Source organism: Crinia signifera, chromosome 5 (genome assembly GCF_055691185.1).
Source record: "Crinia signifera chromosome 5, ASM5569118v1, whole genome shotgun sequence".
Taxonomy (NCBI): domain Eukaryota; kingdom Metazoa; phylum Chordata; class Amphibia; order Anura; family Myobatrachidae; genus Crinia; species Crinia signifera.
In genome coordinates, this window is record NC_139221.1 from 12,719,874 (window position 1) to 12,746,108 (window position 26,235).

General features: G+C 47.5%; 1 protein-coding gene across 1 annotated transcript in view; it reads right to left on the bottom strand.

Moving 5' to 3' along the window:
• The window catches only part of PTH1R (parathyroid hormone 1 receptor), a 249,146-nt gene extending 224,544 nt beyond the window's left edge, over nucleotides 1-24,602 (bottom strand). Inside the window, exon 1 of the mRNA XM_083186690.1 lies at nucleotides 23,059-24,602. Coding sequence (XP_083042816.1) covers nucleotides 23,059-23,136 — 78 coding nt within the window. The 5' untranslated portion in view covers nucleotides 23,137-24,602. The remainder of the gene's footprint in view (nucleotides 1-23,058) is intronic.
• Between the last annotated feature and the right edge of the window lie 1,633 nt (nucleotides 24,603-26,235).

Consider the following 26,235-nt stretch of genomic DNA (forward strand, 5'->3'; position numbering starts at 1 on the left):
ATCAAATGCAATCCTAGCACTAGACATAAGGAATTTCTGACTGTAGCCTGGTGTGGGTGTATAACGACCCTGGTCCATGACCGGAATAAACTTGTGACACTAAGGGCGGGATGTATTAACATATGCGGCTAGCATCGCACTGCGGTGACAGAGGCCCCCCGCAATACCTGTAATGTGGTGTGGGGGGTCTCCGTCACCTCGATGGGCACCTCCTCCTCTCCTCACGCCGGGACAGCTAAGCACACTGTCCCCTGCGCCTCCTCCTCCCCCCTGCAGCAGGACGGACTCCGGGGGAGGACCTGCAGCAAGGTAAGCCAGAGGGAGGGGGAGAGGGGGATCGGCGGAGGGTTTGTGGCGGGCGGCGATAGAAGCCCATAGGCTTCTATAGGGTATTGCCACCTTTTGGATGTGATGGCGCGGCTGCTGGGTATTCGTACATTAGAAAATGCGGTAAAACCCCCATCATGTTCCCATAGCAACCAATCAGATTATGGGCCAGATGTATCAAGCTTCAAAAGTGATAAAATGGAGAGTGATAAACAGCCAGCCAATCAGCTCCTACCTGTTATTTTTCAAACCCAGTCTGTGACATGGCAGGTAGGAGCTGATTGGCTGGCTGTTTATCACTCTCCTATAAGAGCATGCCAAAACTGTCAGGGCATGCTGGGACATGTAGTTCCACAACATCTGGAGGGCCACAGTTTGAAGACCCATGAACTAGAAGGTGCTAAATAAATAAAAACTAGATTCTGATCCGTTGCTATGGGCAACATCCTATCTTCAATAGAACTTCCATCTTAGTAAACAACCCCTATGAGGTAAATGTACTGAGTTGAAGAGAGATAAAGTGAAGAGAGATAAAATACCCACCAATCAGCTCCTGTCATTTTTCAAACATGGCACTGATTGGTTGGTACTTTATCTCTCTTCATTTTATTGTGCTCCGAGGTTTAGGGCCTCATTCAGGTTGGCTTGGTAAGCAGCATAAATTCACTGCTTATCGAGCGGGTAAACAGCGCCCGCCGAGCGAGCACCCACCCTCCTTCCCCGAGCAATTGGTGTAAGCTGACACATTCATTCGCTTGTGGCCGAACAGGCGAAAAATCCACCGTTTTTGTGGGCACACCCAGGAATCGCTGGGAGTCCCCATGCGCCAACCAGCCCCCTGTCCGCCACCCTCTGTGATAGTCACCGAAGGCATTCGCACAGCAGCCCTGCACTTTTCATGTATACGCATGCTTGCACACTTGGCGCTGCTGGAGGGGTGCGGCGCGCGCGGGGGGGGGGGTTAATGAGGGGTATACGGTCACTAGGTCGAACCCAATTCTCCCCCTAGATGGGACCGTCCTGGCTGCAGTCTCCTGCATTGGGAAGCCAGAAAGTCGCTAAGACAACAGAGGAATCAGGGGACTCAATAATAAATTGGGAGACATGAGCAGAAGACACAAATGGACGCACAGAAGTGAGGCGTTATTACGTGCAATCGTTGTGTCTGTAAACGATCCCAAAGCTCTGACAGCGATGTACAGCAAACGCCCATCAGGCATAGGAGAAAACTGCTGCAGATCACGGTAACCCCGTCTCCAGTGGGATTGTTCCTAATAAATCTTTCATTTGGCTGATTACAAGCCGCGCTTACATGACGGTTCGGAGTAAAAGCTTTCAGCGGCGCACAGAGTTTCCCGGGCCATGGGTTTGACATCGTGACGGCTAATGCTCAGATTTCGCAGATTACAAACCACACGATGAAATGGAGCCTGTGAGAGGTGTTCAGGTCTTATTTGGTTCTATGTACGGGGTTAAGGCACCGGCGTATCTGTAATCAGCATCAGTCACCGCCAGTAGGTGACGAGACAGAGATGACATCACCTTAAACTCAAATGCCACATAAACACACACACATAATATATATATATATATATATATATATATATATATATATATATATATATAATCAGTGTGTGTTTACGTGGCATTTGATGCATTTGCATGGCAATGGAAATCATGGGTCCGCGGAGAGGGGGCGGGGCTAAAATGATGCGATTGCGGCCCGGGAATCACAGTATTTTCCACCGTGGGGGCGGGGCCAAGTGATGTCAGCCTTGCTCCCGCCCCCCTGACGTGTAATTTGTAATTCTGTTCATCTGTTTGTTTACATTCCATGGGTGCCGCCATGTTGGCTTGAGGTGATTGACTTTCCAGTCAGAGTCTGAATGCTGCAGTCACATGATCTCTGCCTCCAATAGCAGCCAAGAGTGTACCATATAAACCTGCAGCGGAGACTCAGGAACTTATTCTGGTTCATTCGCTCGGATGCGAATTCGCACCCTTGCGAGCGAACCAGATCCTGTCTTGCAAATGGTGGTACACCCATTCTCAGCCTGCGGGGTAACACCCACATCATTCCATGTTCACCAACCAAGCCAACCCGCCACTCCATGCCCCCCCCCCCCTCCTGCCCCCCGTTCGCAGTCTGTTTGCCGTGGACGCATGCACTCAGCACAGAAATGCGCAAAGTGGAAATATTGGCCCCGTGTCAATGCACCACACACGGCCTTGCGGAGGGACCAGAATAAGGTTCTCAGTCCTTGTTGGAGCTTATCACTTTCTAGACTCCCTTCATTAATCACCTCACTTCACTGAGATAAGTGATAATTTTATCACTAAAATAACATTATTATTAACAAACATTTAAAAAAACTCATATAAATAAAAAGTTGCTTCAGGGCCCCTCCGGCATAAGGGGCCCTGAAGTTTAGATTTCATTCGTTTCATAGTAGATCCGCCCCTTCTAGTATAACTGGGGTATGCACACAGGGCAGCCGAGAGGAATGCCGGCCCCGGTAAAAGTTTTGGGGCGTGGACTAACTGTGGGCACCTCCCGTGCTAAGCCACACCCCAAAATGTTTAGAGGAGGGTGAAAGAAAACTCTTAAAGCTGTAATCTCAGCAGCAGCACACACCTACAGCATGTGCTGTGCTGACAGCAGGCTCAGCATGACCTCTCACGCTGTCAGTGAGACACTCATGCTGAGCCTGCTGTCAGCACAGCACATGCTGTAGAATTGTGCGCTGCTGTTGATACCCGGGAGGAATGGAGGGGGAAGGGCGGGGCCTGTCCAGCAAGCCTGGGCCCGGGTAATTAGTACCCGCTCCCCCTCTCGGCTGCCCTGTATGCACATAGAGATCATGTGACCTTGCAGGAGTCCATGGGAAGCCCCCCACAGGAGCACTGAACCCATGTACAGGGTAAGCAATGCCAATGGCATCCTGAGATCATATCACTTTGCAGTTACAATCTTTGACTAATTACATCATTATAATTATACAGAACAATATCTACATCAGACGAGACATGACACTGGTTCCCATCCCCCCATGTAGGTCACTAACGAAGCAATGTCACAATTGTATCTACATCGGTGCGTCTATGAATATTTCATCCTAAAATAGTGCAGACTGGGATGGAAAATACATAATGCACTGTCAGCTGGATCATTTATTAATCTTCGACATTAGTCGCTGGAACAAGCTTAAAGTGTAAACTGGAGATTTTCCTAAATCAGCCATTATGTCCGGTTTGGTGCATTCGTTTCTGTAATATCAGGGGAATCGGATGCACAAGGAGACACATTTACCTGCGGGGGGCAGGTAGCGCAGGACATTCAAACCGACCAATCAGCTCAGACTTATCGGTACTTATGTAGTATCTGGGTGCCCGATTTTTTTATTGTATGCCTTAAGTTAAGGCATACAATCAGATGCGATATCGCATCGCATACGACCATCGCATGCGATGACGCGATTTTTCCATAGGATTCAATGTTAAAATGGACTGAGTCCATTTTAACATGGAATTCAATGGGAAAAAGGGGGATACCCCTACTATCCAAGTGGGCATGGAGTTGGATATAAACCTGTGGCGAGCGTAGCGAGCCACCGAGCCCGAAGCGTGGCGAGCGGACACAGAATACCGTTCGCTCGCCACGCTTCGGGCTCGGTGGCTCGCTACAGGTTTATATCCAACTCCATGCCCACTTGGATAGTAGGGGTATGAAAAGGACTCCTTTTTCCCATTGAATTCTATGTTAAAATGGACAAAGTCCATTTTAACATTGAAACCCATGGAAAAATCAGGTCCATCGCATCACATCCGATTTGGTCGCATGCGATGCGATGTGCCCGATTTGTAAATCGGGCGCCCAGATACTACATAAGTACCGACTTATCACTTGCAAAGGCAAATTATCACTAAGGATAAAGGTCCTTATTCTGGTTCACTTGCAAAGGCAAATTGCTTCTGAAATGGACAAAACTATGTGCACTGCAGGTGGGGGGGCAGATGTAACATGTGCACAGAGAATTCGATTTGGGTAAGTTATTTTGGAGTCTTGAGGTGTGGCAGTTTAAAACCAGGTGAAAGCCAGCCACAGAACCTGTGTAATTAATATGTGTGTCCCGGATTAAAGGGATGAGTTGGTAACCCTAGGCCCCTCTGAACCTTGGGGCCCGGGTCAGATGTCCCCCTTGACCCCCCCTGTCGCCAGGCCTGGCAGCGGGTAATAGACGCTATGAGCATGCATACAGCATATATTCAGATAGACAGAAGGACTGGAGGCATGACCAGCAGCTCAAATGGGGCGTGGTCTTGCAGCAGTTCCTGACCGCATGGCCACACCCCCAAATACGGGCGCGCGTCTATGGCATGTGCTCCTTTTTCGGCAGCCTCTACAGTTGGGAGGTCGGCTGTATTCATTTTAATTCGGCATCTGTTAAAGTGCTGATATTTGGGCAAAACCATGTGCACTGCAGGTGGGGCAGATGTAACATGTGCAGAGAGAATTAGATTTGGGTGGGGTTTTACTTCAAAGTGAGATCTATATTGCAGTGTAAAAATAAAGCAGTCAGTATTTTCCCTGCACAGAAACAAAATTACTCACCCAAATCTAATTCTCTCTGCACATGTTACATCTGCCCCCCTGCAGTGCACATGGTTTTGTCCATCTAAGAAGGATTTTGTCAGAAAGATTGAACCAAAATAAGGCCCATTATGCATTATACATATACTGCAGACTGTTAACCCTTCAACAATCACTTTTCCTCCGTGCGTAATTATTTACAGTATGGGGACGAATCCGAAACGAGACAAAGCAAAGCCCAGGTAAGGATCGTTACACTGTGACCACAGGGTCTCTGCGTCTCTGAGCAGCAGAACCCTTTCTGCCGGCGACGGAATAAAAGACAGATGCGCTTTAATCCCCCCGCCTGTAATCCACAAATTACAAGTAGCGTTCACACAAACAGGAGAAGATGCCGCCGCCGGTGGAACCTCGTACACAAATGAATCTTCAGTGCACAATAAGGAGGCTTCAAGAGGTTTCTTCTCATCAGATTCATCAAAGTCAATTCTGAGGGTTTTTTTAATTGCGGTTTCATGTAAATCAGGAAACTTTCTTCTAATGGTAGTTAACGGATATTTTTAGAAATGTGTTACAAAAGTTTTTACAAATGATAGTATACGGCCTACATTTTGCTGAGCGGATAGTGGTCTATTTACTAAGCGAGAGAGAGATAAACCACCAACCAACCAGCTCCTAATTGTCATTTGTGAAACACAGCTTGTAACATAGCAGTTAGGAGCTGATTGGCTGGTACATTATGTCAAACCAAAGCTTACTACATAGACCACTCAGCAGGAGACACCATTAAAATGCAATTAATAAATAGGATTTGCATAAATAATTAATTTGCACCACAGCGGCTACGAATTGCATTGTATAACTTGCATTGGCGTGTCCCCAATGCAGCATTTCACTTGTGAGACCCACCCATCACGCCGTTTTAACATCCTGCCGATGGCCCCTGACCCTCCTCCTCCTTCCATTGGCCATGCCCCAGCGGTTCTGTCAGCGAGCCTGACTGCCGGCAAGAAGAGACAGGAGCCATACCATGAGGTGGGAGAATGTGAGCGTAGAAAGTGCAGTACTGATTCTACTATGTTTGTGTAATTATTATGGGATGTTTAACCTTTTCCTGACCTCTTATTTAGATTATAAAAATGTGTGATACAGCCTATACTATTGACCATCTATAGTGTTAGAAATTTAGAATGTAAGCTCTCACGAGCAAGGCCCTCTCTCCTCATCTGCTTTTCTTAGAATATATATATATATATATCTGTCACCCTGATAACTATGGGCCTTATTTTGGTTCAATCTTTCTGACAAAATCCTTCTTAGATGGACAAAACCATGTGCACTGCAGGGGGGCAGATGTAACATGTGCAGAGAGAATTAGATTTGGGTGAGTAATTTTGTTTCTGTGCAGGGAAAATACTGACTGCTTTATTTTTACACTGCAATATAGATCTCACTTTGAAGTAAAACCCCACCCAAATCTAATTCTCTCTGCACATGTTACATCTGCCCCACCTGCAGTGCACATGGTTTTGCCCATCTAAGTAGGATTTTGTCAGAAAGAATGAACCAAAATAAGGCCCTATGTCCGTGTCCTGTCCCCTGATGGCACTGTCTTTATTGACCATGTACTTGTCCTAAATTGCCTTGTGCTGTAATTCGTTATTTGATGTTTTTTTATCCATTTATGTATTTTTAGGCGCTGCTGAACCCTTGTGGCTCCATATAAATAAACAATAATAATATTAATACTGTATACCATACAGTATCCAGGCCAATAATGTCCAGGCCAGGTCATTGCTAGCATCTTCTCCCGCTCACCCAGTCTCCAATGTTCCACAGAGTGCGAGACTGTGGACGGCATTTGGAACCCCCCCCCATCCCATAGAAATCCTGCGTTTTCCCCTAACGTTCCATCCAGTGCGACACCTTCAGTTTCCATGTCCGTATGATGCCTTTATCGCTGGCTCGGACAGCGTCCTGTCTCACCAGCTCATTATATTTACAGGTCACCGCGAGTTTCAAGTCTTAAAAATAACATATATTTTAATTTGTGAACGGTCACATGAAGGTCAGGGGGGAGGTGGGGGGGGGGGTGGACTCTCGCAGATTATCCGCCATTTACTGTGTAAGCCATGGCTGTACCTACGTTATCCCGTAGTCCTGAAATACATTTCCAGATGACGATTATGAGAGGAGACTGGTAATTGTGCTATCTGTATTAATAACTGGCGGGCCGCTAATGTCAGTTCTGTATTAGTGTGTGTCTGTTCTCTGCTGGTCGCTCAGATTATCCGGCAATATAAATGAATCTGTCACAGCAGGTTAAAGATATGTACTAAAGAGCATCACTGTCATTAAGAGACTGATTCAGGCCCGCTCGATAAGCAGCGTTCTTTGTCTAAACGCCGCCCACTGGGGGAGTGAAAGCCCACCCACCTTCGCTGGCCGAATTCTTGCACCAGCATGCGAGTGGATGTGTACACTTACACATCCATTGGCATGCGGGCGTATGGGCGAAAAATGTTTTACCCGTTCGCAAATATAAGTCAATGTACACTGACATTTTTTTGCCACGTATATGGCCAAATTCTGGGCAGGAGCTGGCATCAGCCGACAGCCCCGTGCAGTATTCCACCCGCCTGCGTTTGCATAGGGGCACCCAGAAAAACTTGTTTTTGGGGTCAGCCCCCTGCCCGCCCCCCTCTGTGCAAACACCTCACTGCCAAAGGAGTTTCTGCACATACAGATGTAGCCCTCTTCATCCTTGCTGGGCGCCCGCCAGATCCCCTTCTCTGGCGAGCGCCGGCGATAGGGACTGGGACGCGTGTGCGTCTCACACGCACGTGCATCCCAGTCTGGCGACGGCTGCGCATCGGGTCCCTGCCCGTCTCCGCTTAAGGGAGATGGGCAGTGTTAGGGGGGAAGGGTTGGGGACCGGCGGCGACGGCGGGGGAGGCAGCAGGAACCCGTGGCAAGCTCTCCGCGTGAGAGCATCTCGTGCGAGCGTGCTCCTGGCGATGGAATCGCCAGCCCCCGCAAGGATGAGGAGGGCTACATCTGTATGTACTATTTTCACTGAAAGGCATGCACAGACCCAGAACATCATGTGAGATGTTGCTATGGGCAACTAATCAGAATCTACTTCTATTTATTTATTTAGAACCTCCTAGAAGATAATAGAAGATGATTGGCTGGTTCTTTATCTCTCTCCGCTTTATTTAATATTCAAGGCTTAGTACCATCTCCCCAGACGGACAGACAGACAGACAGACATTGGTGGTTTCATACACTGGTTACTGTGTGAAATACAATATTAATATTGAACACCATAGATCAGTGATTTCCAACCTTTCAACTTGCGGCACCCCATATGAAAAAAAAAAAAACAATCACACTGTTCCCCACAGGTAATAAAAATAAAATAATTTTCGGTACTCTTTACCTAGAACGGCGCCCGCGATTAGAATCGCGGGCGTCGGGGGTAAAAAATCGCGGTCATCGCGGGCATCGCGGGTAAATCGCGGGTACATAAAAATCGTGTACCCGCGATCACCGCGATTTTCCCATAGGGAACAATGTTAAAAAGCCTGATTGACCGCGATTTTACTTTAAAATGCCTCAATGCCCGCGATTTTCACATAGGAATCAATGTTAAATGGGCTACAGAGCCCAAATAGGCAGAATTAACCCTTAAATGTCCCCCCAATTTTTGTACGCCACCCCACGATCCACGCCAACCCGAAGCGTGGCGAGCGCAGCGAGCCCGCGAGGGGCGGCGGTACGCGTCCTCCGACCTTTTCATGCCCTACTATCCACGTCGGCGTGGAGTTGAGAATAGAATAGTGTGGCGAGCGCAGCGAGCCACCGAGCCCGAAGCGTGGCGAGCGCAGCGAGCCCCGCGAGGGGACGCGGATACCTTCACAGTTATACGCGTCCCCTCGCGGGCTTCACAGGTATCCGTGGCGAAAAGCGGACACCTGTGAAGCCCGCGAGGGGACGCGTTTACCTGTGAAGGTATCCGCGTCCCCTCGCCACGCTTCGGGCTCGCCACACTATTCTATTCTCAACTCCACGCCGACGTGGATAGTAGGGCATGAAAAGGTCGGAGGACGCGTACCGCCGCCCCTCGCGGGCTCGCTGCGCTCGCCACGCTTCGGGTTCGCGTGGATCGTGGGGTGGCGTACAAAAATTGGGGGGACATTTAAGGGTTAATTCTGCCAATTTGGGCTCTGTAGCCCATTTAACATTGATTCCTATGTGAAAATCGCGGGCATTGAGGCATTGAATGCAAAATCGCGGTCAATCTGGCTTTTTAACATTGTTCCCTATGGGAAAATCGCGGTGATCGTGGGCATCGCGTCGCGGCCGTTTATGTACTGCCCGCGATGTCGCGATCACCGCGATGGGCGCCGTTCTAGGTAAAGAGTACCTAATTTTCACACAGTATGAAAACAAGAGACCAGTGAATAACAGTTGAACTGGTGATGGCTGTAAACTGGTGTATACATTTCTAAATCTGGTGGCACACCTGTGTACAGCTCAGGGCACTAGCACACCAGCAACAAATACAGATATCAGTTGTAACCATTATGGAGGAAATTTACTAAAGGAAATTTGTAAAAAATAGGTGTATTTGTATCCAGGTATACACTTATTTTTGACATTTACTATCCCGAAAATATGGCAATTCGTATTCGTATTGATAGCACATCAATACGACTACGAATTGCCGTATTTTCGGGATAGTAAATGTCAAAAATAAGTGTATTTCTGGATACAAATACACCTATTTTTTACAAATTTCCTTTAGTAAATTTCCCCCTATAAGTCTAGAACCGTCAGAAGAAGAAATGTTTTCCTTTGTATTCATGCTTTTATCTTATCGTATTGCTTTGTACCAGCTCCCCTGAAGCTTTTTCTAATAAATTGCAATAGACGTATTAGCTGTCAATGATGTGAACTTTGCAGTCGGCAATTTAATCACAGAGCAGAGCTATTTATTCCCGGCTGCCCTTGGGGATGTCCCAGCTCCACTCTGCCGTCTGCTGCAGATACCGTTATATACAGAGGATTCGTTACCTAGCAATGAAAGTATACAGCGCTGACTAAGAACAGAACGTATACTAATAAGCACAATATAAAGGAGAACAAGGAATGTTTTTTTTTTTTTAATTGAGGTTCAAGTAGCAATCCACAGAGAAAAAGTGATGTGTGTGTTTTTTTAATTAACATAAACCACTGTGGCGGGCTATGAGAAGCATCTGGATTATTATCCTATCTCCATAGTTTGTTTCTTCAGGCTGCTAATGATGACTCGCAGGGAGGCTTTGGAACACCCCTCTGAGCTCAGCTGACCCTGTATTCTATAGCGTCCTTTCCCCTCTCCTTCCCAGCTCTGTCTACACATGCCATTGAATGAATTTGGGGGTTATTCTAGTTGATTCGCCAGGCTGAGAATTCGCAGCCTTGCGAGTCCACCATAGCCGGCAGCTGACATCCGGTGATGTCAGCTAACCCCCCCCCCCCCCCCCGGCGATTTCCATGGGAATGACCAGCGTTTTCATGGGAACTCCCATGAAACGCTGGCATTCCCATGGGCGACTACCCCGGCCCGCCGCCCCATGCCCTTCCCCCGACTCCAATGTTGTGTGCGTGCAACCGGTGAAGAATCTGTTAGCCATGGCCGCACGCACCCTACATCTGCACATGCGCAGAAATGCGTCTGCGCATGTTCAGACGCACACCATCGGACCCTTATCTCGGACACTCCCAGTGTGTAATTGGGCACGCCCACTGTTTTATGGCCACACCCACCCCTTCACTCGGTTTGAAAGTAGAAATATTTGCCAAGGCTGAATGCAGCCGGGCATCGGGCATCGTGCGTGCCTATTGCGGCCAATACGCATGCGCAGTAGCCCAAACATCGGCGAGCGTGTGAATTTAGACCTGGCCGATCGGTTAATTTGCTCCATTGTGCAGTGTGATTTGCATATAACGGGAACGCTACCGTCATATTACCCCAGCACCGTGTGTGACATTCTGCTACAAACTGCAGAATAATTGGGGTCATAAGACTTGAAATCGCTCACATGGCGACAGCGCCCTCCCCGAACTCGGCCATCTCCGGCCATAATTCAAGTGGATATGTGTGCGAATGCCTCCGCTTGCATGTTAGCGAAAAGATTCAGGCAGCGAGGAGGCGGGGTTTCATCAGCCGGCGTTTGCCTAGGGAACAGATCTGAATCAGGCCCAGTGTGAGTCCCGGATCTCACACTTCTGTGCTGGTTATAAATACTCTGAGCTCCTTCTGGGACGGGAACAGTAATTGTCAGGATATATTTGTCTCTTGTATCATCCCATTTCGTTTCCTTTTTTTGCAAGCGCATCTCTCTATTCTTTTCCATCTAATGACACATTATTATTATTCTCCTCCCGGGATCATCCGACAGAACTAAACCTGGCCGCAGTAAAAATGCTCATAAATGCCATTATGCGCGCTGCTGTTCTGCGCCGGCTGAGTCTCTCAGGGTAACGCTAATTATCTGTGTACTATTTATATAACTGCTGCCTCTATTTATACAGCGGAGGGGGAACAGTCGCAGCGTGATACAACTAATCCGCCATCAGACATCGGCACTTTGCTGGTCTCATTTATATTTCTATCGATATTAAACTCACGTTGACCGTTTTAACTGTCGCTCTTTTCCATGTTGACCGTTTTAAGTGACAGCCTTTTGTTGACCTGGTGCATGTTGAACGTTTGTCAATCTTATACTTGTTGACTTTTTTGGCAATGACACTTAATAATAATAATAATAATAATAATAATGTAATCATACTTGCTGACATTTAATTTCTCCCCTTCGGGAAAAGTGGGAGACAAAACTTTCAGCTGCGCTTGGGGGGGGGGGGGGGGGGGAGCACTACATCATCAACCTCGCCCCATTACAGATAATAGGGATTGCACTTGTATAGTGGTAAGCAATTTGCAGACAGTCCCTTACTCCTGTCCTGTGTGACCCTGCAGGCAGAGAGTCGGGGGCCCCAAGATTTATGTTGATGTCCCTGCCCCTCTATGTAGACCCGCGAATGCTGGTATTTGACTCGGCTGCTACGACAGAATCAGGATGATTGGGACTAGAGTTGACGTCACATGACTTCCCCACAAACACCAGCAAACGGGCAGGTGACACCCCTAATCAATCACTTTGTATACGGCCAGCGATAAAAAAAACTAGTAGGATTTTATAACAGGATGCGCACATGCGTACTACAAGCCAAGTGTGTGTGTGTGGGGGGGGGGGGGGGTGTATATCTGTAAAAAATGAAAAAAAGTGGCACAAAAAAATGAAGTAAAAAATGTGTCACAGAATTCTGAATCGCTTTGTTACCTTCCATCTTACTTTTTTATTCTCCAAATTCTTTTTGCGGATACTATTTCCATGCAATGATCCATTGTTCTACACAGCGGAGGTTTCTATAAATAAATCAATGCCACGCTTACAAAATCCCTAAGTACCCCAGGCCGGGGCTCGTCCGCTGTTCAAATCATCCACAATTCAGTGTCACCTCTGGGAACATGTTACCTTCACGCTTCTTCCAGAACAATGACCTGCTCTTCCCACACTGTGCAGTTATTCTGCTCCGCCTGACACCCTAGTCCGTTCTCCTTCTCTCTACTGAGCTCCGTTCAAATCAATTTCGCACCAGCGGAGGCAGCGGAACAGCCTGTATCATGGCATGCCGAAAGCAGTCACAGATCAGCGCCATGCTGTGCCTGCCACACGAGCAGTAAATCGGTCCAACATTACTGCAAAACACTGGGATTACCATCCCGCCACCATGCATCGACTGCAAGACCTGGGCCTGATTCAGAGCCATTCGCAGTGCTGCTGATTATTGAACGTACGGTACGCAGTGCTCATGTGCGGGGTCCCCCTGCAAACAAAGCCAGCAATGGCTAGCCATCGCTGGCCATTTGGTCGGCGGTTGGGTGGCAACCCGACATTTACAGGGAGCGCCCCAGAAAATGCAGGCGGTGCCCGGCCATTGGGACACAGAAAAAGCTGTGCACCAGAACTACTGTATGTGGTAAAGTAACAGCCAAGCAGCTCCTAACTGCCATATTACAGGGAGAGATCAAACTCATCCAAATTTGGAGCTTCCGTCGTGATTTCTGGGGCCTGCCCTGTGATTTCAGGTGGTTAAAAATTGTTTGGAAATTAATGGTATTGATAAAACTGTAGGAACAAAAATTACTAATTACATGATTTTTACCGGTTATCATTTTTCAAGTAAAAAAAAATAAGGCAGACCGGGGCTGATTGGCTGGTAATTTATCTCTTTATACTTTATCTCTTTTCAACTTTTGGTAATGAGGCTGATGCTGAATGGGTACATCATTTTGCCAATCACATTTTTGTGCAAATAAAGCAGAATTATGTTATGGCACACAGTAGTAGTGCCCCTTACACCATGTTATGCCACACAGTAGTAGTGCCCCTTACACCATGTTATGCCACACAGTAGTAGTGCCCCTTACACCATGTTATGCCACACAGTAGTAGTGCCCCTTACACCATGTTATGCCACACAGTAGTAGTGCCCCATACACCACATTATGCCCCTATATGCCACACATTATGCCCCATACAGTAATGCCCTGCACATGATATCCCCCACATTATGCCCCATACAGTAATGCCCCACATTATGCCCCATAACATTAATGCACTTTGTGTCAGGAACAAACTAGAACAAAAGACTAATAACAGAAATCCTGCTGCGTTTGATGGGGACTGTTCAGGTGAAGCAGAGTCCTCCCATTATGATCCCACATGTCTACAATGAACATAAATATTCCGCTGCGAGTTGTGTACACTGATGTGAGATCTACGAGATGAATAAATATTGAAATTCCCAGAACTGCTTTCAAAGCGCTAAATATGATTTATTGTCAATCACAATGATGGTATTTATCACACTCAGAACCACTTTCTCTCTCCTGCTACGTACAGACACACTCAGCAAACAGCTTATGGCAAGTGTGGAGATATAAGGCACTTATACAGTTCCGTGGGATATGGTGCTCGTGGGCATAAACCGCAATATATAATATCACAGATAGAGGAGAAAGCTCTCTGCCTCGTTACATAAATCGCTGGAATGTGACTGTGTTCTGTGTGTTCGTGTAACGTCCGCTCTTAAAAAGTGTCAAATACCATTTGACATTGTGGGGGAAATTTACTAAAGGAAATTTGTAAAAAAAATAGGTGTATTTGTATCCAGAAATACACTTATTTTTGACATTTACTATCCCGAAAATACAGCAATTCGTAGTCGTATTGATGCGCTATCAATACGAATTGCCGTATTTTCGGGATAGTAAATGTCAAAAATAAGTGTATTTCTGGATACCAATATACAAATTTCCTTTAGTAAATTCCCCCCGTGTGGGTCTATATCACGGTTGTATAAAGTAAAGAAGGAAAGCGTGCGGGGGGGGGGGGGGGGGGGGGGGGGTAAATGCTGGCTGCTTTTGCATGTAGCCCACAAATATTAAATAGCTTTAGCTTTGCACTGCAATTCACATTCAGTTGAACAAATTTCACTCTTAAATCTAAATATTTTTGCCTATGTTACTTCTGCCCCACCTGCAGTGCAGCATGGTTTTACTGAATTGGATGGATGTGGGGCTGCGGGGGAGGGGGTTAGTGACTGGGGCCTCCAGTAGATTCCCTGAGGTGCTGGGTGACTAATAGGCGCTGGGGGTCTACTGTGGTAAAGTTGGGTAAGGGCTCCCCAGACAAAGAGCAGGTACCATGGGGTGGAGGGAGGGGGTGAGTGAATCTTTTTATGGCAGGTAGGGCACTTTCCTGTCAACACTCCATATGGGACACCATGAGGAATTTTAATCACTGGATAAGTGACATTTTATCACTCACTGCCTTGTCCCTCAAGGCTCACTCCAGTCCAGGTTTTAAGGATAACCATGCTTGAGCGCAGATGGTTAAATCCAAATAACTGAGGCACTAATTAAGTCATCTATGCTCAAGTATAGCTATCCTTAAGCCCTGGAATGTAAGAGTGCCTTGAGGACTGAGGTAGGGAAACTTTGCATTAAGGGCTGTAAGCTCATTTAGCACTGATTTCTCTTGTGACATAAATTCAATATTCAGCAATATACAGAATATACGTCGCTAATGCAGGCGGTGGTGACCCAGCAAGGGCTTCCGGCTTCAGAGAGGCCTATTACTGCTGCGTCCTCAGAAACAGAACACCCTCATGTAAATGAGCCCCTTAAAATGTGCAGTTATGGCAGTGCTGACCAGACCCCCACTGTGCACGTCACCAGGCCCCCATGGTCCTCTCCTCAGGACCTGCTGTCTCACATTATGACCTCTCCTTACTGTGCACAAGTCTGATGGGACGGAACGCTGCTCAGACAGACGGGATCGTTACAGGAATATTCCGGGCTTCCGGTAAATGCTCTGGATTCCACTTGTCTAATTATTATGAAGTTTGTAGGACACGGGGAGGGGGGGATAGGCTGAGCTGGACTGGACTAGGAGTCCGCCAAACACAATTATAGGATCATTTATAGGACCGGTCAGAAGCTTTGTCCATGAGTTGTGGCAGTTGACATCCGCCTTCTGTCACTGAGAGAAGGGGGTGTCTTAGAATGCACAGCCTATTTACATGAGGTGCAAAGGATTACAAAGGATACTGCTGCAGTATATAGCAATACTGAGTGAATTCGGGACTATGTAAAAACCGGACCCGGACTACACTCCGGACAGGACATCTAAATCTGCAGTCCGGAGCTTGTAGGGTCCGGTCCGGGGGGTGTCTTGTCCGGTGGGATGGCTGTAATAGCTTTCACCAGGGACATGGGAAAGGGGAGATTGCTGCCTCCCTGTGTGGACCATCCGATTTTTGCTACATGACCGGACCATACAGGGAGGCTTTATTCTCCCCCTCCTCCTCTCCCTGGTGACAGCTGTCACAGGCAGCCCCCCGGATAGGACACCCCCCGGACCGGAGGCTACAAGCCCCAAAATGCAGTTGTCCGGTCCGGGGGTTTTGTCCTGGTCCGGTTTTCACCCATACCCAGTGAATTCTGCTAACAAGGAAATTATAATGAAATACACATTTATGACGAAGCATTTAAGCTGTGTACAACACTTGGTGCAGTATTGCTGGACAGGAGACTCAGCCGGGGGACCTACAGTGGGAAATAGCTAGCGACCATTAGGGGGCTGAACACGGGAGCACTCACCCGGGGATTTATCGCCACAGCACAAACAGATCACTGGCAATATGGTCGCTCAGCGACCATATTGCCAGCGATATTGCACTGTGTGTACACAGCTTAAGAGAAGTCAAGATAACGACATGCAGCTACTGCATCATCCGTGACGGACTGTTATGTGTTCAGTGTAAGGTGTAATATCTGCAAGGTGATTACAGTAACGTGATAGCGTAACTGTTGTGCGAGGGAAGTACGCTAATTAGGGGACTGGAGTAAGTGCGGGATTATAAGGAGAACAGTGAGAAGCAGGTGGGTAATTAACGAGTCTAGCTCAGAACATTGTACACACATTGATAGTGTATGTATCACACGCCATCCTGCCGGCGCGGTCCTTATACCAAGAGACGCTAAGTAGATTCATTTCCCCAGTGGTTATTTAAGCAATGATAATTACTGTAAGGTGCTGATCAGCCACATATAGAGAAATCCTGCCTCTCAGTGGGACGCTGGCTAATAGACGAAATCTACATCCATCTTACAGCGCCATTTACATAAAGGCTGCAACAGCGCAGTGGGTGTGGCCATCCAGAGCATCAATAACAACAATGCAGTGTTTGTATCCAGTTGCCTAACACCGGCCAATCAGAATTACATACAACATGTACTCCTTTACAGTGGGGTACCTAAAACCTTAAAAAGGAAAGGACAAATGACACACATGTTCAGCGGGTCCCGGTTCCATCAACGATATTGTTTACTGATATCATTTAGTGTGTACACACAACATCGGAGACCTGTGGGCACAGCTGATATTGTTATCAGTCATTTTTCAAACCCAGCCTGTAACATGGCAGTTAGGAGCTGATTGGCTAGTACTTTATCACTCTCCAAAGCACAGCACATCTTCCTCTTAGTGTAATTTAATTATCCTGAGTTCTGGATTAGGTTCTGACATACAAGGTACCAGCCCCGGAATGTGATGTTCGTGCCTGATAGACCTTTCTAATCTCCGCATGGACCAACCAGTGCCCGTTATACTTTATCACAGTGGTTCCCAATCTGTGTGCCGTGGCACCCTGGGGTGCCTCAGGACCCTTGAAGGGGGTGCCTCAGAGTGGTGGTCCAAGACCAATTCAAATGAATTATTGTTAATGTAATGGGCTAAACCAATGTTTGTGGCTGCCAATACTAACTTATCTGGACAAACAGAAGCAAATCTTGTGCTTTTACTACAAAAATAAACGTAAATAACATAACAAAACTTTAACAAAACTTTTGGCCTAGTGGTGCCATGGATAAGATTCTGATACTATTGGGTGCCGTTATTCTAAAAAGTTTGGGAACCCCTGCTTTATCAGCTTCCCAGTATAATATACAGCACAGGAAAAGTTCCTTTGAAGTCAGAATGTCGCGCCCTAGTGTGGAATATCACAGCGCCTGAGTCACAGTATTTACTATCTCATTCCCACCGGAACGCAGGCCGAACCCCATCATGTGACAAGAGACAGGTAGTGGTTCCATTGATCCCACACGGGTCTAGACTGTGGTAGTAGTGAGCGGTTTGCGCGTTCTAACCTCTTAGGGAATTGCTGGCTGGTGATGTACCCTCGGAAGCTGCCAGGGCTTGGCAGGAGAAATTACAGCGAGAGCGTACCCTGTTTATAGTATCACTTCATGTTTGTGTACACGTGTTACAGCACATCAGTATACAGTACAGTAGCCCACACAAGGAACGGATCATCTGTGCTAGCGCCTTGATTGCTCTGCAGCGGATAATAGCGAGCACAGCTATACATAGACAAATAATTAGTTCCGTGGGCCTTTATCTGCGCTGCAGCTGGCTGCCAGCTGAGGAGGGAGAAGCTTCTGTAAGGGGCCCATGTATTACAGATCGCATATACAATGCCATCTGGGTGTAATGTGCGATTCTATCGCGGCGATGTATCAGTCGCGGGGATGTATCTGTCGCAGGGATGGATCTACTGTATCTATCGCAGGGATGTATCTATCGCAGGGATGTACGTACCTATCGCGGGGATGGATCTATCTATAGCAGGGATGTAGCTACCGCCGGGATGTGTATATCTATCATTGGGATGTATCTATTGCAGCAATGTATCTAACACAGGGATGTATCTACCGCCAGGATGTATATATATCACAGGGATGTATCTAATGCAGGGATGTATCATCCTACACACGCAGGGACACCATGTCAGGACCAAAAAAATAAAAAAAACTGTCAACCTTTTGACTGTCAACCTAATGGTGGTGTCGACATTCAATCCATGTCGACACAAGCCATGTCGATACATTGACCCATACCCGGTGACGGTACAGGAGGGATCACAGCTGGGATCAGAGATTCCTGATGCTGCCCCTCCTGATATATTCAGGTGATACTTAATATTTAAATGGGCCCCTAACAGAGCAGACAGGGAATGACTGAGAGCTTTGCAGTCTTACTTTGCACTGTGATCACTGTCCTAACAATAATCGGGGGAGTATCAGCTGTAAGTAATGCAGTGAGTGGCTTATAAATAACTTATTAAGAATGTTGCAGTGTGCGGCTAAACAACGTATTCTGCCTTCACGGCTCATATCTGGAGAGTTTCATCTGGAGTTTAAATGGTCGGCTCAAATTAAACAGTCTCAGATTGCAATAAAAACAGCGCCCCACAGTGGCCAAAATGGTGAAATGCATTTGGTCATTACAATTGCTTTTGAAAAGAGAGTTTCTCTTCTATGTATTATACAGCGCACGAGCTGCACAGGATTACGGGGATTTGCACAAGCTGTATCCTCTGTGCTAACTAACAGCATTCTGCGTGACGAGTGAGTGTAAAGCTTGTGCAAAAAGTCGCACATTGTCCCAAATTGCACGCAAAGACGTAAGTAGCGTACTTGGGAGATATAAATTGGGTTACGCAGGGTCACAGAACTAAAGGAGGAACATTAAATATAAGTAACGATTACAGAAATGCTGATAAATTCATTGGAGAAAGGAGAATCCATTTTTTCTGAACTCTGCTCAGTGAAGGATTTCTTGCAGGAAGAGAGATAAAGATATTTCACCTTCACTTATGAAGAATTTACACATCACACAGTTCTACTGCACTGTGGTTATTCTCCAGGAGAAAGCGCGGATATAATTGCACAACAACCTGCCCGATAATAGATTTTCTGATCTCTGCGAACATAACAATGACTCAGACACTCGCTATCACCATACGGAATTGATTAGTGACATGAATTAGCGCAGCCCTGAACCACTGTTCCGCTATACTACAAGTAAACATGCATTAAAGCGTTCAGCAAACAGTAACACACATATCAGGAGCAGATCCTTGTGTGCTTTTATCATACATCACAGCCAGAATCTCATGGACCTCAGCCTTCAACAGTTATGAATCATTATGGGGGGGGGGGGGGTACTAAAGAATAAATGCAGTAAACGCCCATTTTCTGAGTTTTTACCGCCTTTTCAAATTCATGAAAGCCCCTCCCGGCGGGTGCCTGCTTGCCCTGTGGCCACCAGCTTCTCTTAAGGTGCCCATACACTAGTAAGATTTATCTTCAGATCTGGCTGGTTGGAACAAAGACATGGTTATAGATGAGTGACAGTTTGTCAGTTTTCCAGCATTTCAAAGGCAAATGGTCAACTGTCATCTGCTCTCATCCATAACCAGGTTTTTGTTCCAACCAGACAGATCTGCAGATAAATCTGCGTGTGTATGGCCACCTTAAGAGACCAGTCCAGGCAGCGGCGGGGGATCGCAAAGGGCAACTATTATCGGGAGAGCTGCCCTTTGCGTTGCTCATCGCATATGTTAGTACATGCGATAAGTATCGGCGCTATGAGCGGTGGGATGCACCGCCACTTCTTGGTACATCCAACCCTTTACCCCCTTAGGTGATAGATGAATGACTGAGGGTTCTGTATACTTAGCCTTGGAGAGAGATAAAGTGGGAAGAGATAAAATACCAGGCAACCAGATCCTAACTGCAATCTTCCAATCCAGTCTGTAACATAGTAGTTGATTGGCTCATACTTTATCTCCACCCCTCTCCAAGACTTTATCTCTCCCTAAGGCTTAGTAATAGACCTCTGAGTCACTGACTGACTGCACAATACCAGTGGTAACTGAAGGAAATCGCATTTGCACCAAGAACATACAAATCTCCTCAGTGATCCGGGGATGGTGCACTGTAGGGAATTACTATTAGAACCGTGACCTCTTACACCGGGATTGCAGCAGCTGCGAATTACGGATTTCTAATGCCTGAAAGATATAGCACTTACAATGTTTATACAGGCAGACAATGGAACATCATGCAATACTGCCTTACATACAGGGTTACCCGTGCACAGGCGTGTATCATGTATGGATGCATGTATTTACGGTATCAATGTTTCCGAGTTGTGGGCGCACAATGCTCCGGACCCAATCCCGGAGCCTCCATTACATTTCTGGTAAATTAAGTATAATATGAGAACATAAAGTACCACTCGTCAGTAATTTGTCAGTAAAGCAGTTTTCAGTTATAGAATCTCTTCAGTTATATGAACATAGAACAACAATTGCAACAGTACAACGGAATATGCTGCGCTAAGAAACTAAATAATAAATAAAGCTACTAATTGGTATTTTTCAAACACAGCACATATTGTGACAGTTAGGAGCTGATTGACTTGACGTCGTTTATCACTCTTCATAACCCTTGAGTACGTCTCTTTTAAGGCTTAATACATCTGTCCCAAAGTACAAGCTTCACCATCTTCTGTCAGGTTACAGATCAGATCAGCTCATAACTGCCATTTTCCAACAGGCTGTAATGTGGCAGTTATGAGCTGAATGACTGCACTTTTTCTCCCCCCAATTTTCTCCAATGCCTAGTACATCATTCCTAATTGTGGGGTAGATTTATTAAGCTCGGTGAAGTGATAAACAGTCTGATTTTTATCTCCGGCCAATCAGCTCCTACCTGTCATATTTCAAACCAAGCCTGTAACTACACAGTTAAGAGATGATTGGCCGGTGATAAAAACCAAACACTTTATCACTTCACTGAGCTTAATAAATCTGCCAATAATTTATTTATTAACAGTTTCTTATATAGCGCAGAATATTCCGTTGTGCTTTACAATAAGAGACAGTGATACAACAAGGGTACGAGGGCCCTGCTCGCAAGCTTACAAGACCAGCAAACACGTGCGCTTGTTGTCTACATTGACAACCGCTAACAAATGATCATCTGATCTCTCCTCCATGTCCTGACCATTAACTAGGAGAACATGTTCTGTATGAATGGGGAAAATGCCACATAGTTTATTACTGACATACCCTAACAGCCGGGCATCTAGGGGCAGGACGCCTGGAGTGATCACCATGGCATTTCTAGGTAATTCTGTATTTTACAGTATATCACTATCCTTGTTGCGGCTCCTTAACTGTACTACAAGTACCAGCATGCACTCTTGTGGCATCAGATGGGATCGGACACATAAGATATTGGCAGACTTGGCATGCTGATACCTGTAGTTGTTGCCTGATTAGATACTGTATGCAGTAACGCTGACCCCTTCCATTAGGTGATGTGCTTTCACCCAACTATTATTCTGTTGCAAGCGTATGTACTAAGCTTTGAAGAGGTATAAAGTAGACTGAGATAAAGTACCAAACCACCTGACTATCTTCATCCACGTTATCTCTCTCCATAGTACATAAACCCCTTTATGTTCTTTTATGCTCGATTACAATGTAACTAATGATAATGCAATCTACACCCAGCTATTGATAGAATAAATCTTATCTAATATATACAAAGCATTGCTGGTTCATTGGACAACTGTTATGCAACCAGCACACGTGAGCTCTTCGGACAAGGAATGAGACCCTATATCAGGCAGGACAGTAACGGGGTCTGATATCGGTATCACTTTGCACACTGTATACCTGAGGAGAGCGTTTGGAGGCTTCCCAGCTGTTGGGGAACTACAGATCCCAGCAAGCACCAATATTTGCCTCTGCCATACACCGCAGCACATGGATGTCAGTGTTGTACAGTGAGATCAGTCAGTCCATCATTAGGGGGTAGATGTTATGGGACTGAGGCAGCAGGTAAGTGTGTGTGTGTGTGTGTGTAGAACAAACAGGTGTATAGCGCAGGGGTACAATACAGGGCAGACAGGTGTATACTGTACTGGCAGATATATAGAGATGTCAGCATTTTGTCCCGCAGAAGAACATAAGCCCCCCCCCCCCCAAACATCAATCAATAGACAAGGGACAGAATTCCCACATGAGCGGCTGTGGGGACAGCTGTCAGTCACTCATAGCTGCAGTGTGTCCCTGGATGTGGACCTTACACCACAGACCTCTGTGCAGAGCACTACATGTGTTTATTTACACTGACAAAGTGCAGTTTGTGCTGCACAGAATGAATGCCCTTTGGAGCCTTTGTGGGGTCTCCCGGGGATAATCCCAGAGGTCCTGCTGTGGGAAACGCATGTTCAGGATAACACAGCAGCAACTACTTCAAATAGCTCCATAATTACATCCAGAGACCTGGTAATATCAGATCCTGGGGATGGGGGAGACCCTGCTGGGCACAGATGCCCTGTCTGGGGGGGGGGGGGGGGGGGGTCTCTGGCGTCCCCCTGGGGGTTTATAGAGGAGCAGAGTAAACATTTCCTACAGACAAACAATGTAGCAATTATCCTACAATGTATCCATTCACCACTCTCTTATTGTAACACAACTAGGACATTGCAATCACTGAATGGATGCAGGAGCACTACAAGTCCCAGCGTGCCCTGCCAACCAGAAAAGACATGCTGGGACTTGTGGTGCCCCTGGAAGGGGGGATAAGGGGGGTTGGAACTTACCAGAGCGCAGACAGAAGTCAGGAATGAGCAGCAGAGGATCACACACAGTCTGCTGCCACCCACCAGAGAGGGTCCCATATCCACAGTGTGGCACAGAGCAGGGCAGGGATGCCCACACCTAGCCCAGGAGGCTCATTGCCAGGAGGAGCAGCTGGTGGCCTCTTCTACATCCATGCCTCCACCAGGCTGCTGGGGGCACTGGGGGTCAGTCACATCCATGTGCCCAGGTGGCAGAGTAAAGCCAGGGGTGGTGGGCACAGGGCTGGGGGCTCTCTCCAGCTCCCCCCCAGGACTTTTAGCAGCGATTCAAAAGGTGAAAAAAGTCTATTTTTACTTCCAGTTGATGTGGCAGGAATTCCCCTGTCTGTGCCACAGGATCCGGAGCTCCGAATAGCGGCTCCACTGTGTGCTGGGAGCCGGGGGCAGAGGGGGGCTCCGGGATAAAGGCTCAGTGTCTCCCCTGCCCCAGTGCTGCAAACTTTCCTCTCACTCCAACTTCAGCCTTCTCCCCTGTGATTCTCCATGCCGGGCCCGACTCCGACCGATCTCTGCAGCAACGTGTTCTCCGGACAGATGTGATCAATGCTCCCAGTAGATCCTTGGCTCAGTGTGATCTGAATACAGATGTGATCGCTGCTCCGAGCGATCCCTAGTTCAGTGTCATCTCAGGACAGATGTGATCTCTGATCCGAGCAGATCCCTAGTTCAGTGTGATCCCAGGACAGATGTGATCTCTGATCCAAGCAGATCCCTGGTTCAGTGGGATCTCAGGACGGATGTCTGAGAAGATCCCTGGTTCAGTGTCATCTCAGGACAGATGTGATCTCTGATCCGAGCAGATCCCTAGTTCAGTGTGATCCCAGGACAGATGTGATCTCTGATCCAAGCAGATCCCTGGTTCAGTGGGATCTCAGGACAGATGTGATCTCTGGTCCGAGCAGATCCCTAGTTCAGTGTGATCTCAGGACAGATGTGATCTCTGGTCCGAGCAGATCCCTAGTTCAGTGTGATCTCAGGAAAGATGTGATCTCTGGTCCGAGCAGATCCCTAGTTCAGTGTGATCTCAGGAAAGATGTGATCTCTGGTCTGAGCAGATCCTTAGTTCAGTGTGATCTCAGAGCAGACTTGATCTGTCCCTGCTCCCAGCCGATCCCTGAGACAGAGGTGATCACTGCTTAATGCCTAGCGATCCTTGGATCCATGAGGTCTCTGGACAGATGTGATCTGCAGGCAGCTGGGTCTCTCTGTGTATAATGTGTGCTCCTGCAGCCCTGCAAGTTGTGCCCCTGGATGTTAGTATCCCCTCTGGAGGTTGCAGTGTTCGTGTGGGCATGGAGGCTGGTGCCAGGTAAGTGGCAGGCTGGTACTCCCTGCAGTCTCCCTCACAGTGCCCCCGTTCCCCGGCGGATGCATGCACGGTGTATGGGAGGAGGTGGCTGCCTGTGAATAGGAGCCTTCAGCTCGTCTCCTGGAAAGGGGAGTGTGGAGGAAGCAGAGAGCCCCACTCACTCCCTCACTGGTTCCCAGTGACTGTCAGGCACTCACTGCTGGGGAGGCTGGTATAAAACCAGCATGGTCAGGAGCCTATTGGTTGCCCAGCCCCTGTGACTCAGAGCCAAGGAAACATGTTTATCCTGCAGCTCCGTCCTCAGCGTACATATAATATATCCCAGTACTGCTATATGTACAGACACTGGCAGCTCTGCCACCCCCAGCTTACTGTATACAGCACCAGCCTGTGCCCATACACTGCCCCTAACTGCCTGGGCACAGGAGGATCTGCAGCTCCGTCCTCAGCGTACATAGAATATATCCCAGTACTGCTATATGTACAAACACTGGCAGCTCTGCCACCCCCAGCTTACTGTATACAGCACCAGCCTGAGCCCCTAACTGTCTGGGCACAGGAGGATCTGCAGCTCTGCCCCTCAGTGTACATATAATATATCCCCACTACAGTTATATGTACAGACACTGGCAGCTTACTGTATACAGCACCCGCCTGTGCCCATACACTGCCCCTAACTGCCTGGACACAGGAGGTTCTGCAGCTCCGTCCTCAGTGTACATATAATATATCCCACTAGAGTTATATGTACAGACACTGGCAGCTTACTGTATACAGCACCAGCCTGTGCCCATACACTGCCCCTAACTGCCTGGGCACAGGAGGGTCTGCAGCTCTGCCCCTCAGTGTACATATAATATCCCCACTAGTTATATGTACAGACACTGGCAGCTCTGCCATCCCCAGCTTACTGTTTACAGCACCAGCCTGTGCCCATACACTGCCCCTAACTGTTTGGGCACAGGGGGTTCTGCAGCTCAGTCCTCAGTGTACATATAATATATCCCCACTACAGTTATATGTACAGACACTGGCAGCTCTGCCATCCCCAGCTTACTGTATACAGCACCCAGCCTGTGCCCATACATTGTCCCTAACTGTCTGGGCACAGGAGGATCTGCAGCTCCGTCCTCAGTGTACATATTATATATCCCCACTACAGTTATATGTACAGACACTAGCAGCTTACTGTATACAGCACCAGCCTGTGCCCATACACTGCCCCTAACTGCCTGGGCACAGGAGGTTCTGCAGCTCAGTCCTCATTGTACATATAATATCCCCACTACAGTTATATGTACAGACACTGGCAGCTCTGCCATCCCCAGCTTACTGTGTACAGCACCAGCCTGTGCCCATACACTGCCCCTAACTGTTTGGGCACAGGGGGTTCTGCAGCTCAGTCCTCAGTGTACATATAATATATCCCACTACAGTTATATGTACAGACACTGGCAGCTCTGCCATCCCCAGCGTACTGTGTACAGCACCAGCCTGTGCCCATACACTGCCCCTAACTGCCTGGGCACAGGAGGATCTGCAGCTCCGTCCTCAGTGTACATATAATATATCCCACTACAGTTATATGTACAGACACTGGCAGCTCTGCCATCCCCAGCTTACTGTATACAGCACCAGCCTGTGCCCATACACTGCCCCTAACTGTCTGGGCACAGGAGCATCTGCAGCTCTGCCCCTCAGTGTACATATAATATATCCCACTACAGTTATATGTACAGACACTGGCAGCTCTGCCATCCCCAGCTTACTGTATACAGCACCAGCCTGTGCCCATACACTGCCCCGAACTGTCTGGGCACAGGAGGATC